Source organism: Notolepis coatsorum (genome assembly GCF_963971535.1).
Source record: "Notolepis coatsorum genome assembly, chromosome: 3".
Classification (NCBI taxonomy): Eukaryota; Metazoa; Chordata; class Actinopteri; order Aulopiformes; family Paralepididae; genus Notolepis; species Notolepis coatsorum.
In genome coordinates, this window is record NC_140167.1 from 49,450,865 (window position 1) to 49,470,089 (window position 19,225).

The following is a 19,225-nucleotide window of genomic DNA, read 5'->3' on the forward strand; positions in this document are numbered from 1 at the left end:
TGATGAACTGGAAATGTGTGTTGATTATTGTAATGGTCAGTTATTGCCTGTTGAGAATGATTATTTTCCTGAGGTGAAACTTAGTCCTGTTTTTAAATGTGATGGTTGTCTGTTAGAGGTGAGCAGTGCTGCTGATTGCAGGCTGAGCACCATGGTGGGCAAATTTCTGTATTACCTGTGTGTCAAAGTGTTGAATCAAAACAGGCTGAAGGATAGGGTTGACACTCCATGGAGAGCTCATCTGTAACACTTCCCCCGGTCCTGTGGGACCAGCCGGCAACCCTCCGCCCGGTTCGGTTGGTCCAGGACCCAGACATTCTCAACCCCCCATCAATAACCCTCATAACATAACATTGCCAACCGGTGGGCTGATGCAGATCTGGCATCAGCTCACACACCAGCTTATTATTATTTACTGCCAGTTATGTTTATTATGTTTACTGTCTGTATTGTCGTTGTTGTCTCCACTTTGTTAGACTTGTGTTCCCCTGTCTGTGTTTTGTAAATATGTTTTAGTCTGGTTGTGTAATTGTTATTGTTTTCCCAGTGTGCTCTGTGTTCTGTTGTTCTGTCTGCCACACCTTTGTCCTGTTTGTAATTACCCTCTGTGTCTATCAGTGTCTGTATATTAGGTGTTGTGGGCCTGCAGTCCCTTGCGGGTTCATTGTTTAATGTTACCTATGTTTGTCAGTCGTGTATTGTTCCTGTCTTGTCATGTAAACTGTTCTCGTCACCACGTCGACTCCTGTCTCATCTATATTCATTCTGCCACCTGGGTTCACCATGAAGAAGAAGCATAATCGTAACAGAATGAACCCGCCGCCTAACCTGAACCCGGCAGAGAGGAGAGACGGAGCAAGCTTCGCGCTCGGGATCCTGGGCGCTTCTGTCCTGAGTGCCGACCAGGCGACCGCTCGGGATCTGGCACCATGGGACGCAGTGGCCGGGCCAGCGGCGCCGATGACATCGGGTGCTTGCGCCGCGGCCACTCCTGTGCTGGATCCCTGGGTGGGGAGTCGCCTGGTCCGCAGGGGAGCGTCGGGGAAGGGGCGCGGATCCCGACGCCACAGCCCCAGGGGAGGTGGTTCCCAGGACCGCAGGTCTTCCTCGCCGGCCTGGTCGAGGTCTCCTCAGCCCTGGGAGGTTCCAGAGGACGAGCCACCACCATGGCAGACCTGGAGGATGACGCCGGATTCCGCTGCCGGAGGGACCCCGGTCGGGGGTCCTGCACCGCGTCCTGCCACCAGGGAGCCTCCAGTTCGGGGTTCGGCGGTGGGTCTCGCCACCGTGGAGACCCCAGCCCCAGGTCCTACTCCGGAGCCGTTACCCCTACCCTCCATCCTTCCCTGTTCCAGTCCTCCTCATCAGCCCCCTCCTCCCGATCCAGTTCCCGCGAGCCCCGTCCCTCGAACCCCCTTCCTCCCCCCACACTTCTTCGCTGATGCGGCTTCCGTCCCCCCCACCCTTCCCGTTCCCGGGGGGCCTGCTGGGCCGCCTGGGAGTCGACCTTCGAGGGCGGGGTACTGCAACCCTCCGCCCGGTTCGGTTGGTCCAGGACTCAGACATTCTCAACCCCCCATCAATAACCCTCATAACATAACATTGCCAACCGGTGGGCTGATGCAGATCTGGCATCAGCTCACACACCAGCTTATTATTATTTACTGCCAGTTATGTTTATTATGTTTACTGTCTGTATTGTCGTTGTTGTCTCCACTTTGTTAGACTTGTGTTCCCCTGTCTGTGTTTTGTAAATATGTTTTAGTCTGGTTGTGTAATTGTTATTGTTTTCCCAGTGTGCTCTGTGTTCTGTTGTTCTGTCTGCCACACCTGTGTCCTGTTTGTAATTACCCTCTGTGTCTATCAGTGTCTGTATATTAGGTGTTGTTGGCCTGCAGTCCCTTGCGGGTTCATTGTTTAATGTTACCTATGTTTGTCAGTCGTGTATTGTTCCTGTCTTGTCAAGTAAACTGTTATCGTCACCACGTCGACTCCTGTCTCATCTATATTCATTCTGCCACCTGGGTTCACCATGAAGAAGAAGCATAATCGTAACACTCATCTGGGCCTGCAGGAGGCTCAGAGGCCTGAGTGGAGAGCACTGTACAAACCACCGTTAACTAAAAGAGTTGGGGATTTACAGTGGAGAATCTTACATGGTGCAGTTGCTGTGAACGCTTTTGTCTCTGTGATTAATTCTGATGTTGAAGACACCTGTCCTTTCTGCACAGAGAGGGAAACAGTTTTTCACTGTTTTTTAAAGTGTGACAGGCTCTTGTTTTTTTTTCAGTTCCTGACCCGCATGTTTGTGATGTTTGATGAACATCTTACTCCAGAGATGTTTATTTTGGGGTACAGGTACAGCAGGAAGAGGAGGTTAAAGTGTCAGCTCTTCAACTTCCTGCTGGGTCAGGCAAAAATGGCCATTTATCTAAGCAGGAGGGAAAAGATTGAGGATTCGGTGCTGGTAGATACCACTATCTTGTTTAGATGTATGGTACAGGCAAGGTTGCGAACAGATTTAAATTTTTACCAGTTGACCAGCAATGTAGCAGAGTTTGAGATGATGTGGTGTTACAAGTGGGTGTTGTGTACTGTGGAGGAGTTGGAGTTGGTTTTTGGCTCTGTTCTGATGTGAAGTTTGTCTTTTATTTTTCTTGATTTGATTTGCTGTTCTGTGTTTTGCGTTATACATTCTGATGTACTGTTGATTGCTGAGTGAGAAAATAAAGTTGTGTTTAAAAATCAAATCTCTCTCTCTCTCTGTCTCTCTCTTGATACGGGCTCTCAGTGTAACAGGCGGCCAATAGTGACTGACTTCTCTCTTCCTCTCATTTCTCCTCCTCTCCATCTCTTATTTTCTTCTGTTGCTCTTCCAACTTTCTCCTTGTCTCTACCTCCCACCCCTTCTCTTATCATCACCCCTCACTCTTCCTCTCTTCTCCTGCTGTACCTCCCACCCATTCTCTTATCATCACTCACTCTTCCTCCTCCGTGCTTCCTGCTCCACAGTCCCAACACCATGAGGATGAGAAGAGAGCCCTCAGCCGAGAGATCATCGTCCTCAACAACCACCTCCTGGAGGCCAAGATCACCATTGATAAGCTCAGAGAAGATAATGTGAGTAACAGTTCAACAAAGCTACCATCTCTATCTCAGAGCAGCGAGACCACAGCAAGACAAACCCTGCAATCCCCTACTTAAAAGCTACAATGTGTAAGATTTTTGATCACCGATATTTTTTATAGAATTCTGCTCCAAAACACGTCTTTTATGTGCTGACTCACAGTCTACTTTCAATGAGTTTCATTGACCACAGTAACAGCAGTGAGCTTCATTGACCAGAGTAGCAACAGTGAGTTTCATTGACCAGAGTAACAGCAGTGAGTTTCATTGACCAGAGTAACAGCAGTGAGCTTCATTGACCAGAGTAGCAGCAGTGAGTTTCATTGACCAGAGTAGCAGCAGTGAGTTTCATTGACCAGAGTAGCAGCAGTGAGTTTCATTGACCAGAGTAACAGCAGTGAGTTTCATTGACCAGAGTAGCAGCAGTGAGTTTCATTGACCAGAGTAGCAGCAGTGAGTTTCATTGACCAGAGTAACAGCAGTGAGTTTCATTGACCAGAGTAACAGCAGTGAGTTTCATTGACCAGAGTAACAGCAGTGAGTTTCATTGACCAGAGTAACAGCAGTGAGTTTCATTGACCAGAGTAACAGCAGTGAGTTTCATTGACCAGAGTAACAGCGGTGAGTTTCATTGACCAGAGTAGCAGCAGTGAGTTTCATTGACCAGAGTAGCAGCAGTGAGTTTCATTGACCAGAGTAGTAGCAGTGAGCTTCATTGACCAGAGTAACAGCAGTGAGTTTCATTGACCAGAGTAACAGCAGTGAGTTTCATTGACCAGAGTAGCAGCAGTGAGTGTCATTGACCAGAGTAACAGCAGTGAGTTTCATTGACCAGAGTAACAGCAGTGAGTTTCATTGACCAGAGTAGCAGCAGTGCATTTCATTGACCAGAGTAGCAGGAATGAGTTTCATTGACCAGAGTAACAGCAGTGAGCTTCATTGACCAGAGTAGTAGCAGTGAGCTTCATTGACCAGAGGAACAGCAGTGAGTTTCATTGACCAGAGTAACAGCAGTGAGTTTCATTGACCAGAGTAGTAGCAGTGAGTTTCATTGACCAGAGCTGCAATATGGCGCCGCAACGAACGGCTGCCTGTCTGTGCGCTCCGTCGAGACTGTGTTTACTTTTGTTAATATTTATAGTTTTTAGAGTTTTGTTTGTACCAACTGTTGGTGCATTTAATGTATATGACCGTCAGTCACTCATAGACATTGGATTACGGGAAACTTACCAACTGGATTACTCACTGGACCAGCTTTCCGAACCGCAACAATGGCCTGAAGAAATTCTCCAGAGATTAGGACCAGATCCTTTGTTCCTTGATCCCAGGAAAAGAGGACCCAGACGACGAGGAAAGAGGGCTGGGATCCGTAACAGGCTGAGATCCAGACGCCACCGTACACCACTGCCCAGTATATTGCTAGCCAATGTACAATCAATTGACAATAAACTGGATGACATCCGAGCAAGGATTCAATATCAAAGAGACGTTAGGGACTGCAACGTCCTCTGCTTCACCGAAACATGGCTCACACCGGAGGTTCCAGACCACGCAATTCAACCGGCAGATCACTTCTTTATCCATCGCAAGGATCGGACATCAGCAGAGTCCGGTAAACAACGTGGAGGAGGTATTGCCTTCATGTTTAACAAAAATTGGAGCGATCCAACTAACGTGAAGGAATTATCCAACCACTGCTCCCCAGAACTGGAATATATAACCATCAAGTGTCGTCCTTTCTTCCTCCCGAGGGAGTTAACGGCGATCGTCCTGATCGGAGTGTATATTCCACCGCAAGCCAGCAACAAGGTTGCGCTCTCCAGACTCCACGACGAGGTAAATAGAATACAAGTGGCGAATGTTAACGCCGCCATTTTAGTGCTGGGAGATTTCAATAGCGCCAATCTGAGAAAGGTATTGCCTGACTTCTATCAGCATGTGACTTGCAACACCAGAGGCGGTAACATCCTAGATCACTGTTACACGCAATTTAAAGGTGGCTACAAGGCTCATTCTGATAGTGGCTTTGGTAAATCAGATCACGCGTCCATCTTTCTTTCACCAAAGTACAAACAGAGAATTAAAAGTACTCCTGTAGTCTCGCGAGAGGTGCAGAAATGGGATTTGACGTCAGAGGAGACGCTCCGGTCCGTGTTTCACTACACAGACTGGAATGTGTTCCGCGACACAGATAACATTAATGTCTACACGGAAACAGTGCTGGACTATGTTTGTACTAGGGTGGAAGAAACAATCCCCACTACCAAAATGAAAGTTTACCCAAATCAAAAACCCTGGGTAGACAAATCCGTCCGTGAAGCTCTGAGAGAGCGCACCAAAGCATACAACGACGGCCTAGTGGCAGGCAACATGAATGACCACAAGGTGGCGCGATACAACGTAAGGAGGACAGTGTCAGAGGCCAAACGGCGCTACAGGGATAAAATTGAACTCCAGTTTGAACAAGCTGACTCTAGAGCTATGTGGCAGGGGCTCAAAACGATGACAGACTACAAAGGCGCCTCCCTCAAACTGAACAGTGACATCTCCTTAGCAAATGACCTCAATACCTTCTATGCGAGGTTTGATGCTGGTAATAACAACACCAGCTCACAAGCCACGGCAATGGGGGGGGGGGGGGGGTCGGCTGCTGATGGAGGCGCAGTGTTCAGGGTAACAGAGCATGAGGTGAGGCGGACCTTTAAAAAAGTGAATATCAGGAAGGCAGCAGGTCCGGACGGCATCCCCGGCCGCGTCCTAAAAGTCTGTGCCGACCAACTGGCCCCAGTATTCACTGACATATTTAACCTGTCCTTAGAACAGGCTGTCATCCCCACCTGCCTGAAGAAGTCCACTATTATCCCTGTACCCAAAAAATCCAAGCCTGCTTGCCTCAACGACTACCGCCCTGTAGCTCTCACCTCCATAGCCATGAAGTGCTTTGAGAAGCTAGTAAAGGGCTACATCTGCTCCTCCCTCCCCATCAACATGGACCCCCTGCAATTTGCATACCGCCCCAACAGGTCCACGGAGGACGCCATAGCCCATGTGCTGCACACAGCAGCATCACACCTGGACAAGAGGCAGAGGAACTATGTGAGAATGCTATTCATCGACTACAGCTCGGCATTCAATACCATAGTCCCCTCCATACTCATAGCCAAGCTCAGGGACCTGGGCTTGGGCTATGACCTCTGCCAGTGGGTCTTGGACTTCCTGACTGGCAGACCCCAGGTGGTGAGAGCAGGCAACTGCACCTCCTCATCCATCACCCTCAACATAGGGGCCCCCCAGGGCTGTGTTCTGAGTCCCCTCCTCTACTCCCTGTACACACACGACTGTGTGGCTCAGTGGAGTAGCAATACAATCATCAAATTTGCTGACGACACAGTGGTGGTGGGCCTGATCTCTGCCAACGACGAGAGGGCCTACCTGGAAGAGGTCAAGGTCCTGGCGGGATGGTGCCAGGAAAACAGCCTCTCCCTGAACGTCAGCAAAACAAAGGAGATGATTGTGGACTTCAGGAGGTCGGGGGTCAAGGACTACAGCCCCCTCAGCATCGACGGGGCACCGGTTGAGAGAGTCAACAGCTTTAAGTACCTCGGAGCCTACATATCCGAGGACTTGACATGGACCACACACATTGACAGTGTTGTGAAGAAGGCACGACAACGCCTCTACTTCCTCAGGCGCTTAAGGAAGTTCCAAGTCAGCCAGAAGATCCTTAAGAACTTCTACTCATGTACAATAGAGAGCATCTTGACCGGCAACATCACCTCCTGGTTTGGGAATAGCACTGCACAAGACCGAAGCAGACTACAAAGAGTGACACGTTCAGCCGAACGCACAATTGGAGGGGGGCTCCCCACCCTCCAGAACATTTACAACAAGCGTTGCAAGGGCAAGGCTAAGAGAATCATTAAAGACTCCAGTCACCCGAACAACTGCCTCTTTGAACTGCTGCGGTCAGGCAAGCGATACCGGAGTCTCAAGGCGAGCACAGAAAGACTCAGAAGAAGCTTCTATCCCCAGGCCATCAGGCTGCTAAACGAACAATGAATGAACACTACACAACAACAACCACCAAACGCACATAGCACACACATCCACACGCACACACTCACTTTAAACAAACACACTGTAGCACCCACTCCACACACTTTATAGCACACACCCACTTTAAACAAACACACTGTAGCACCCACTCCCCACACTTTATATTTATGGATGAAGGATTGCACTACAACTCGTACACCTTACTGTAAATTGTACCTAAAATTGTACCTCATCCCATTTCTGCTTTGCACTAGATAGTACTGTACATTAGTACACTGCATAGTATTGTGTATTGTATATTATATGGTAACTCAGAACATTGTACATATGTCTATACCGAACACTGTGACCTCATTTTTCTTCTTCTAAATTCATGCTATATTATGTTATTATGTTATTTGATACTATCTTGTCTAGCACAGTCTCTGGAGCGTAACAGTAAGAATCATTTTGTATGAAAGTATTCTGTACTTCTGTATGACAACTATTAAAGAACTTGAACAGAGTAACAGCAGTGAGTTTCATTGACCAGAGTAACAGCAGTGAGTTTCATTGACCAGAGTAACAGCAGTGAGTTTCATTGACCAGAGTAGTAGCAGTGAGTTTCATTGACCAGAGTAACAGCAGTGAGTTTCATTGACCAGAGTAGTAGCAGTGAGCTTCATTGACCAGAGTAACAGCAGTGAGTTTCATTGACCAGAGTAACAGCAGTGAGTTTCATTGACCAGAGTAACAGCAGTGAGTTTCATTGACCAGAGTAACAGCAGTGAGCTTCATTGACCAGAGTAACAGCAGTGAATTTCATTGACCAGAGTAACAGCAGTGAGCTTCATTGACCAGAGTAGCAGCAGTGAGTTTCATTGACCAGAGTAACAGCAGTGAGTTTCATTGACCAGAGTAACAGCAGTGAGCTTCATTGACCAGAGTAACAGCAGTGAGCTTCATTGACCAGAGTAGCAGCAGTGAGTTTCATTGACCAGAGTAACAGCAGTGAGCTTCATTGACCAGAGTAGCAGCAGTGAGTTTCATTGACCAGAGTAGTAGCAGTGAGCTTCATTGACCAGAGTAGTAGCAGTGAGCTTCATTGACCAGAGTAGCAGCAGTGAGTTTCATTGACCAGAGTAGTAGCAGTGAGCTTAATTGACCAGAGTAGCAGCAGTGCAGAGCAGAGGTATTCCATTCTAAAGCTTCATAGAGAGCTTCACCCTTCTAACCAATCAGAGAAGCTCAAAGGGAATTTCATTGGAATAAGAACTTTTAGTGGTTGAATCTACACAGTCCTCATTCATTTCTCCTGACATGTCAACATCACAAATAAAGTCAGAACACAAGTGTAAATGTACAGTATGTGAACGGACATGTTCATTAATGTTGCACCAAAAAAGACCAAATCAAATTCCTTGTATGTGTAAACTACTTGGCATTAAAGACCTTTCTGATTCTGATTCTGTGCATATGACTCCATCGTCCTTCATTAGGAATTTGCAATGAGGTATGTAGAGTTGTGTCTCTATAGCATTACTTTTTAAAAGCTTGACTACAGTACCAGATCTGTTACAAAGGGTCAGATTAAACCGAATATATATATTTATTACTTGAGATATATTGTATAGTATTTGTATATCATCTGATATCCCTTGTATATTCTTTGTACATATACACAGAATATCCCTTTACCTAGTACAGGCCAGACCATAATATTCGTTCTCCTATTGGACAGCGATCCCCTAGGCGCCACGGCCATACCCCCCAATGTCTAGTTCAAAGTCACCGCTAAGACATGCCTGAACATGCCCGGTTCTGCGCAGTAATATGAGACAGAAATAAGGCTGGTACTAGATTGTTCACCTTACGTATAAATACGTTGCAGGTGGATACAGCAGTGTGTTACCGTAATAAGTTGAAGCCTCACACCACGATACAACGTGCTGTGAAGTGGGCCCGTTTTGCCCCGAAATAGAGCCTTGAGACCGCGTGCGAATTGATAGCTGAAGTGTCAGAGTTTAACGCTGTATCGTCGAGTTCGACCTATTCTATTATTAAGTAATAGTCTATTATGTATAGTGTATCGTGCGGCTACCGTTCTACAGTGACCAGCATTACCAACGTTTCATCGTACCGAGCTAGTGTGCTTATCCAGGCTGGGCGGCCTAACCTTGTGCCGTCATCCGAGGAGCCCTAGACGAGAACCGTGTGGATATGTACACTGGATAACCTACACCGACGACTACAGAGCCCTTTTCGGCTGGATTATAATGCTTTGGTCCTGTGGCTGTTGGAGCAGAGAATCGTCTACCCCCACTACCGTGTGGGATTTACCCTGTGAGGAGCACCGTCGAGCCCGCCTCTAGGACTCTGAGGCTGGCTAGCTTTCCTCCATGCGGCACTGCACACCGGAGAATAGCTGTTGCTTTGTCTACGGATCAAGGGATTATTGCACTGTCTCCTGTACCTGGAGTCTCCTTATTCCTCGTTGATCCAGACTTTTGCTACCGACAAATCCTCTCCCCTGCTGGCTTACAACCGGAGGGAACCCCCTTAGTATCTCCAGCTGACCTACTAGTGTACCATATATAATTCTTATGCTACAGGTGGTATTAATTATCCCCTTCGTAATATGCTCATGGACTTACGCTCTTGACCTATTCATGCACATTCTTCGCCTTACAAGCGCAACTCTCAATCTTAATAAATGTAAGATAATCTTGGTGCTCTTCTAATAAATATTATTATAAACAGTACTTTCTTGTTAAGCCGTGTTATTGTGTGGGTGTTCATCTCATATACATGTGTACTGTATGGCCAGTAGTAATGTACATAACTCAGTAGTGGTTTAATGATACCATACTTATTCAATACAGTCAGGGAATTGTACCCCTCAGTTACAATTGGTCCTTCGAGCCGGAGGGTAATTAGCGTAATATTAATATAATATTAATATTGACATGGCCAGCGATGAACACTCCACAAACGGTTCTCCTAAGCTAGATCGCCCGCAGCGCAGACGGCAGCCACCTCCTTACCTAGAGGACTACGCTGCCAGTCTACTACCTAGCTTTATACAGACGTTAAACGCGGAAAAAGCGGATAGTAAAAGTATGTCAAACCCTACCGACCAGGCGACCCTGCCAGTAGAGACCCTAGTGGGTTCTAACGTAACTGACCAAGCTCACGGGGGGGACCAGGAGGGACATGACATGACTTTACCCCCCGCCAACGTCAGCGGGATAGTCCCCGGAGAGCTCCAGGATAAAGAAAGCCCTCCAGGGACAGAACCCGACCCACCACCAGAAGAGACGCGCACCCAGGAGATGGACCTCCTCGGAGCGCGACAGGAGAACGGATCTCCAACGAGCACTGCCAGAAGCCGATCACCTCCATCAGTGTCTTCCCCCAGCGAGGCGGACAAGATGCTGGCGCAGGCATTTATCGCCACCCTGGCAGCCTCCACTGAACGCGATCGACTCCAAGCACAGACGCTTAGCGATCGCAAACATTCTTCCATGGAACAAGAGCGCCTCCGCGCGCAACACCAAAGTGAGCGCGAACACTCTACCATGGAAAGAGACCGCCTGCAGGCTCAACAACTAAGTGAGCGCGAACAATCTGCAGACCAAAGAGAACGCTTCCACGCGCAACTCCAAGCGCAAGCCCTTAGTGAACGCGAACACTCTGCGACCCAGCGAGAGCGCTTCCAGGCGCAGCAAAGGAGTGAAGACGACCGCATACGCCTGGAGACCAGACGCCTCCAGACGGAAGAGAACATGGAAAGAGACCGCGCCGAAGCCCAGCGCGCCGCCGCCGATGCACAGCGCGGAGCCGCCAATGCACAGCGCGACGCAGCCCAAGCCCAGCGTGAAGCCGAGCGCGACCGATTACAAGCGCAGATAATGGAGCAACTGATAGCCAGGGCAACCCCCCCTCCCTCCGCACGGAGCTCCAGGGCCTCGTCAAGACAAGGGTCTAGGGCACCCTCCCCTACCCGATCAAGCGACCCGGAGCCCGGCCAACAGAAAGAGCCTATACACGTCTCCGAACCCCTTCCCCGACCGGTCCATGCGAGACCCAGCAACAGGGAAGAACCGGCCTACGCCGCTGCGAGACTAAATAGACGATTACAGGATCTAGAAGACCTGGCAGAGGAAGAAGAAGAGGAAGAGGAGGAAAGTCAAGCCCAACAGCAGCATCGTACTCCACAGGACCAGGAGGTCCAGTACAGCCCAGACTTTACCCCCGAGGCCCTGCGTTACAGACCCCCGACTCAACTCACGGGTGAGCTTGACGCACGACCAGCCCCGAGGAACAGCACCTGGGTACCCGGGCCTTGGTACCCACCAGGTACCAGCCCACCACGACACGTAAGAGGAGACTCGCCTAGGAGGCCTCTCCCCCAACGCTCACCGATGTGCCAGCCATCCATGGCATCGTACCTTGGCACACCGACGTTCCCGGACTTCACACACGAGAACAGAGCACAGTACACAGAGCTACGAATGTGCTTAGAGACAATGATGTCCGATGTCCCCGATGAGACGTACAAGTATGCTATCCTACTCAAGCACCTGAAGGTGCCCAGAGCGCATAATATAGCGCTGGCATATTCCAACTCAAGTACCCCATACACCACGGCTCTAGTAGCCCTCGACCAACGTTATGGACGCATATGGGACTACGTAATACAAGAGATAAGGAATATTGACCGTCTACCCCCAGCCACAGACAATCGCTCATTAGATGACCTCTCTATCAAGGTACAATCCCTGGTAGGGATGCTGGGGGCACAAAAGGAAAAGGGTAGGCACGAACTGTACGCAAACTCTAATGTTGAAAGAATATTAGAGAAGCTTCCGCCCGCCCGACAAGAGCGCTTCAGGCGGCAAAAGGACCACCGTGATCCCAACGGTCCCGAGCCATCCCTCCTAGACCTGGCCGACTTCCTGGCGAGAGAAGTCAGCAGCCTACGACTGGATACGTTCGTGCGGAGCGTACCAAGCTCCAGAGAGGGACCTAGGAGATCAAACGATAACCGCAGGCTGGTGACCGTCATGCACCAAGCCGAATCAGTACCGCGTAACAAGAACCACAGCACCCCCTCGACGAAAGAGAAGTGGAAGATTGTATGCCAGTACTGCGAAAAGGAACACTGGCTGACGTTCAAGAAGATGACCGCCGACGAGGTGAGTCAATGGATAAAGTCCAACCGCCGCTGTTACCGCTGTGCGCGCAGTCACATGGCAGCCGAGTGCCGCTTAAAGAAGAGGTGTAGTCGGTGTGACGGAGCCCACTTGGACGTTTTACATGACAGTAACAGAAGAAAGCCCGCACCCTCAAGCAGCACAAAGGCAAGTGTTATGTACATTGACCCCGCCAGCAGCGGGGGTGCCCGGGTGCTCTTGAAGGTGGTCCGCGTAACATTGAGCTACGAGGACAAGGTCATGGACACCTACGCCGTCCTTGACGACGGGTCAGAAAAGACCCTTCTCCTCGCGTCCGCTGCGGCCCAGCTGGGGCTGCGGGGGAGCGAAGAAACGATGACGATTCGGACTATAAGAAGAGACCTGAAGACGATCAAGGGTGAGAACGTCTCCTTCACTATCGCAGCAAGCGGGCAGCCAGAGAGATGGTATAGGATCACTAACGCTTTCACCAGCCAAGACATAGGCCTGTCGCAGTACACCTACCCCATCGCCAAGCTGATGGACAAATACGTGCACCTGCGTCAACTACCTATACCGCTCATAGACGGCGCCACCCCGACCCTGCTGATAGGATCCGACCACGCACACCTCATCGTCCCGATGGACCGGGTCCACACTGGGCCCAGAGGCTGTCCAGCAGCAGTCGAGACCCGCCTAGGATGGACACTACAAGGCCCCCTCTCCAGGTCTCCCAACCGAACAGCAGCCACTCGCTGCCTCCACTCCAGAGTGACAGAAGAAGACACCGCCCTCTTACAGCACGTCGAGAGGCTATGGACACTAGAGACAATGCCCTTTAAGAACGAAAAGAAACACATTCGTTCCAAGGAAGACATTTATGCCAAAGCCCTCCTCGAGCAGGGGACAAAGAGAGTCAAAGTCAACGGAGTGATGAGATACGCAACTCCACTCCTGAGGCGAGCGGGTATGCCTACCTTCCACGCCCCAAAAGAAGCGACGGAGCGGTATCTATCGAACACAGAGCGGCGCCTAGCCAGAGACCCCGCTCAAGCTACTGTGTACCGCGCTGAGATTGACAAGCTAATCACAGCGGGACACATAAAGAGAATTGACATTAAAGAGGCCGATCAGACGACCGAATCATGGTACGTGCCGCACCACAAAGTCCACCACAACGGCAAGGATCGTATTGTGTTTAACTGCAGCTACCAGATCGGATCACAAAATCTGAATAAAGAGCTCTTGCCCGGCCCAACACTCGGCCCCTCTCTACTAGGCGTGTTGCTACGTTTCCGCCAGAACAAGGTGGCCATCAGCGGCGACATCAAAGGGATGTTCCTGCAGGTGCGACTAGTGGAAGAGGACAAGCCCCTGCTGCGGTTCTTATGGAGAGAGAGGATCGGGGATGAGCAACCATCCATCTATCAATGGGAAGTCCTCCCTTTCAGAACCACATGCAGCCCATGCTGTGCTACGTTCGCACTGCAAAAACACGTCGCAGAGGACCCAGCAGCTGATGAAGAGGTCCGACAAAGTGTAGGAAATAGTTTCTACGTGGACAACTGTCTGCAAAGCGTCTCGACGCCAGAAGAAGCCGAGGCCCTCCTACTCAAGCTCCGCGCCTCTCTGATCAAAGGCGGCTTTGATCTCCGGCAGTGGGCCAGCAGCGACCCTCAAGTATTGCGCAGCCTCTCCCCAGAGGACAAGGCAGCAAGCAGCGAGACCTGGATGGCGACCATCCCAGGAGAAGCCCAAGAAATGACATTAGGACTAGTCTGGCGCTTCAAAACAGACTCGCTCCATTATAGACACACACCCCTGACCAAGGAGCAGGGAAGGTCGATTTCACTACCGACCACAAGACGGAGTGTATACAGAACACTCGCCAGACAATATGACCCGTTGGGATGTATTCTACCTTACACCACCAGGGCAAAGATGATTGTACGAGCGCTATGGGACAAGGACCAGGGCTGGGACGACCCCATACCCGACCACCTTGCTTCCACATGGAGAGAGTGGGAGACAGAACTCAGCTCGCTCCCAGGTGTCAACATACGCCGCAGCTACTTCCCACCCACAGTGAGGCCGGAGACGTGTCAGATGGACCTGCACGTCTTCAGCGACGCCTCCGAAGTAGCCTACGGTTCGGTGGCCCGAGAGGAGGGAGGAGAAATACATACTGCCTTCATCCTGGCTCGCTCAAGAATAGCCCCCCGCAAGCAACAATCTATCCCGCGTCTAGAGCTCTGCGCAGCCCTAGTAGGAGCGCAACTCGCCACGTTAATCCAATGTGAACTCACCATCCCGGTGCAAAGAACAATCCTGTGGTCAGACTCCATGACCGTACTCACATGGATCCAGTCTGATTCGTGTAGATACAAGGTCTTCGTGGGAGTCAGAATCACAGAGATCCAAGATTTAACAGAAGCAGCATGCTGGAGGTATGTGGACACAAAGCAGAACCCAGCCGACGTCATCACACAGGGAATGTCCCTGGATGACCTCACACGTCACAATCTCTATAGTGACGGTCCCGAGTTCCTCAAGCTCCCGGAAGAAGAGTGGCCTACACCCACCCCACGGGAGGCGAGTGAAGAGGAGGCAGAGAAGAAGAAATCTATGTTCTGTGGGTTGACACACACACTAGTCCCCACAGATCCCAACATAGACGACTGCCCCACCCTTGAGAGTGCGCAGTTAAAGACATTCCTGTGGCACCACCCTGAGGTTCCGTCCACTACTGACATTAATGCAGCTAACTACGAAGAAGCAGAACTCCTTCTGCTACAGCGAGCCCAAAGAGACTCATTCCCCGACGAGCTAGACTGTCTGCAGGGATCAAAGCCAGTCCCGTCAGACAGCAGACTGCTCCACTTGGCCCCTGAGAGCGACGCCCATAATCTCATCAGAGTGGGTGGTCGTCTGAGGAGGGCCCCAGACTTAACGGATGACGTCAAGTTCCCGATAGTCTTAAACAGCCGACACAAGGTCACAGAGCTCATCATAAAGAAATACGACGAGGACGTGCACCACGCCGGGGCAGAGAGAGTCTTCGCGGAGATCAGACGTCGCTATTGGATACTGCAAGGAAGAGAAGCAGTACGACGCTTCCAGCGGACCTGTCTAGACTGTCGCAAGTGGCGAGCACAGCCCAGTATACCCAGGATGGCTGACCTACCCCCCTGTCGCCTCCGACTCGGCGACAAGCCCTTTCACTCCACCGGTATGGACTGTTTCGGCCCGCTGTACGTGAGGAAAGGAAGAGGGACGGAGAAGCGGTGGGGTATTGTATTCAAATGCATGACCACCCGAGCGATACACATAGAACTCCTTCCAACCATGAGTACGGACTCATTCCTTATGGCCTTCCGGAGATTCACATTGCGGAAAGGAAAACCGTCTATATTATTGTCTGATCACGGGACAAACTTCAAAGGCAGAGAAAGAGAGCTGAGAGAGAGCATCCAAGCTATGGGCCCAGAACTTAAGACCCACCTCGCTCCCTCTCAGATTGATTTCCAGTTTAACCCCCCGAATGCACCTCACTTCGGTGGAACTTGGGAACGAGAAGTACGTTCAATAAAGACAGCCCTGTATGCCGTGCTTGGGGCCCAGACCGTGGCGGAAGAAGTCCTCACGACGGTCCTCACGGAGAGCGAGGGAGTATTGAACTCGAGGCCCCTCGGTTACGTCTCAAGTGATGTAGCGGATGTCGACCCAGTCACCCCCAACACTCTCTTGATGGTGCGGCTGGACCCCGCGCTCCCACAGACAGTGTACAGACCTGAAGAAGCGAACGGCCGAAGAATGTGGAGGTACAGTCAAGTATTGGCTGACAAGTTTTGGAACAGTTCCTCCTCCACTATCTACCGTCTCTACAGACCCGCCAGAAATGGGTAAAAGAAAGAGACAATTTGACGGAGGGCACAGTCGTCATGATTATCGACCAGTCACTACCCCGAGCTATGTGGCCGGCCGGCCGCGTAAGCAAAGTGATCACTGGTGCCGACGGAAAGGTCAGAGCGGCAGAAGTGCTCGTCCAAGGGCGGACATACACCCGACCCGTGGCGAGGCTGATAGAGTTGCCAAGGCTCCCCGACTCTCTTGATGACGACCATGACCCCCTGACTTTGTGAATTGCCCTACTCCTCACAACGGACATTGAGTAGTGGACAGTGCGGTTAATCTGTCTCTGCTTATCTAATTAGGTGCGGACTAATTAGGAGGCGGCTGTTACAAAGGGTCAGATTAAACCGAATATATATATTTATTACTTGAGATATATTGTATAGTATTTGTATATCGTCTGATATCCCTTGTATATTCTTTGTACATATACACGGAATATCCCTTTACCTAGTACAGGCCAGACCATAATATTCGTTCTCCTATTGGACAGCGATCCCCTAGGCGCCACGGCCATACCCCCCAATGTCTAGTTCAAAGTCACCGCTAAGACATGCCTGAACATGCCCGGTTCTGCGCAGTAATATGAGACAGAAATAAGGCTGGTACTAGATTGTTCACCTTACGTATAAATACGTTGCAGGTGGATACAGCAGTGTGTTACCGTAATAAGTTGAAGCCTCACACCACGATACAACGTGCTGTGAAGTGGGCCCGTTTTGCCCTGAAATAGAGCCTTGAGACCGCGTGCGAATTGATAGCTGAAGTGTCAGAGTTTAACGCTGTATCGTCGAGTTCGACCTATTCTATTATTAAGTAATAGTCTATTATGTATAGTGTATCGTGCGGCTACCGTTCTACAGTGACCAGCATTACCAACGTTTCATCGTACCGAGCTAGTGTGCTTAACCAGGCTGGGCGGCCTAACCTTGTGCCGTCATCCGAGGAGCCCTAGACGAGAACCGTGTGGATATGTACACTGGATAACCTACACCGACGACTACAGAGCCCTTTTCGGCTGGATTATAATGCTTTGGTCCTGTGGCTGTTGGAGCAGAGAATCGTCTACCCCCACTACCGTGTGGGATTTACCCTGTGAGGAGCACCGTCGAGCCCGCCTCTAGGACTCTGAGGCTGGCTAGCTTTCCTCCATGCGGCACTGCACACCGGAGAACAGCTGTTGCTTTGTCTCCGGATCAAGGGATTATTGCACTGTCTCCTGTACCTGGAGTCTCCTTATTCCTCGTTGATCCAGACTTTTGCTACCGACAAATCCTCTCCCCTGCTGGCTTACAACCGGAGGGAACCCCCTTAGTATCTCCAGCTGACCTACTAGTGTACCATATATAATTCTTATGCTACAGGTGGTATTAATTATCCCCTTCGTAATATGCTCATGGACTTACGCTCTTGACCTATTCATGCACATTCTTCGCCTTACAAGCGCAACTCTCAATCTTAATAAATGTAAGATAATCTTGGTGCTCTTCTAATAAATATTATTATAAACAGTACTTTCTTGTTAAGCCGTGTTATTGTGTGGGTGTTCATCTCATATACATGTGTACTGTATGGCCAGTAGTAATGTACATAACTCAGTAGTGGTTTAATGATACCATACTTATTCAATACAGTCAGGGAATTGTACCCCTAGTTGCTAGGTAGCTGTAGACCACCCTTTACACTGAGCTAAAAGTCTGATGTCCACTGTGATTTTGCAGTATAGCTCTCCTGAGCACCTCACACCTCATGCTGCCACAGCAGATTGAGGAATTAGCCCTTAACCAGTGGGTGTTTTACAGTGATTACTTTGAAATCAATGGGCAACCTCAGGGCCGCCAGCGGCTTTAGATGGGTGGTGTGCATCTTAGCACAGATTCCTGTGGCAATTTACCGACTCGTTCTTTTTGATGTGTCTAGCTGAGGCTCCTGGTGGCTCAGGTAATTCTCTCTTTGGAATATATGGTAGCTAGAACACCTCTGGGCCATGGAGTATTCAGACAATCTCTCTAGATCCAGCCAGACTGATTGGGGTCAAAGTTCATTTTGAATGGGAGTTCACCCCCTCTGTGCCAGCAGCCAGGCAGCCATTTTCTCCAGAGAGCTAGGTTTGAATTGAACGGTTCTGACATTGAGATGAAGCAAATGATCTGTTAAATGTGCAAAGACTTAGATGTGAAAGGAACGGTTGATGGGTTAGACTACATTAGTCTTGTTTAATTAGTGTTACCTCCAAAGATTCCAACTGAAGCCACATGGTACCCACGGCACAGCACAGCAGACAAGCAACACTGACTAAGACATCAGCAAGGTCCCTGACGTCCCTTTTTGCCGTCTTCAAAACCCACAGGGTCTGTCCTCTGGTGAAAGTAATAGTGATTTGAAAACACAGTCACTGTTGACCATCGAGGGAATCAAACCCGCCACAGAGAAAGCTTTGATGTTCGTTGAGACGCCTCATCAAGTGTGTGGTCTCATCTCACAGAAAAGCAGCAGCTCAAGGGAAGAGGGAGAGCTGGTCTGATTGAATAAACACATATCAGAGAGTAGGAACATGAGGAGGAAGACAGACAGACAGACAGACAGACAGACAGACAGACAGACAGACAGACAGACAGACAGACAGACAGACAGACAGACAGACAGACAGACAGACAGACAGACAGACAGACAGACAGACAGACAGACAGACAGACAGACAGACAGACAGACAGACAGACAGACAGACAGACAGACAGACAGACAGACAGACAGACAGACAGACAGACAGACAGACAGACAGACAGACAGACAGACAGACAGAGAAAGAAATAAAGAACAAATGCCAAACAAAGGGACGCATGAGCTTATTAGACTAAGGATGAGGATAACATAGGGGCTTCTTTCAGACGACTAATGAAACTAGAGTTGGTACCAGTCAGATAGCAGACATTTTACGAGTGGAAAAGTTGTGTGGAGTTAATAAGATGCTGTAG

At 49.8% G+C, this 19,225-nt stretch overlaps 1 protein-coding gene across 1 annotated transcript in view; it reads left to right on the plus strand.

Annotated features, from left to right (window-relative positions):
* Nucleotides 1–19,225, plus strand: part of begain (brain-enriched guanylate kinase-associated) — a gene marked incomplete at both ends in the record, with an annotated part of 160,226 nt that overhangs the window by 116,138 nt on the left and 24,863 nt on the right. The window contains one exon of the mRNA XM_084309756.1: nt 3,013–3,120. Coding sequence (XP_084165882.1) covers nt 3,013–3,120 — 108 coding nt within the window. The remainder of the gene's footprint in view (nt 1–3,012; nt 3,121–19,225) is intronic.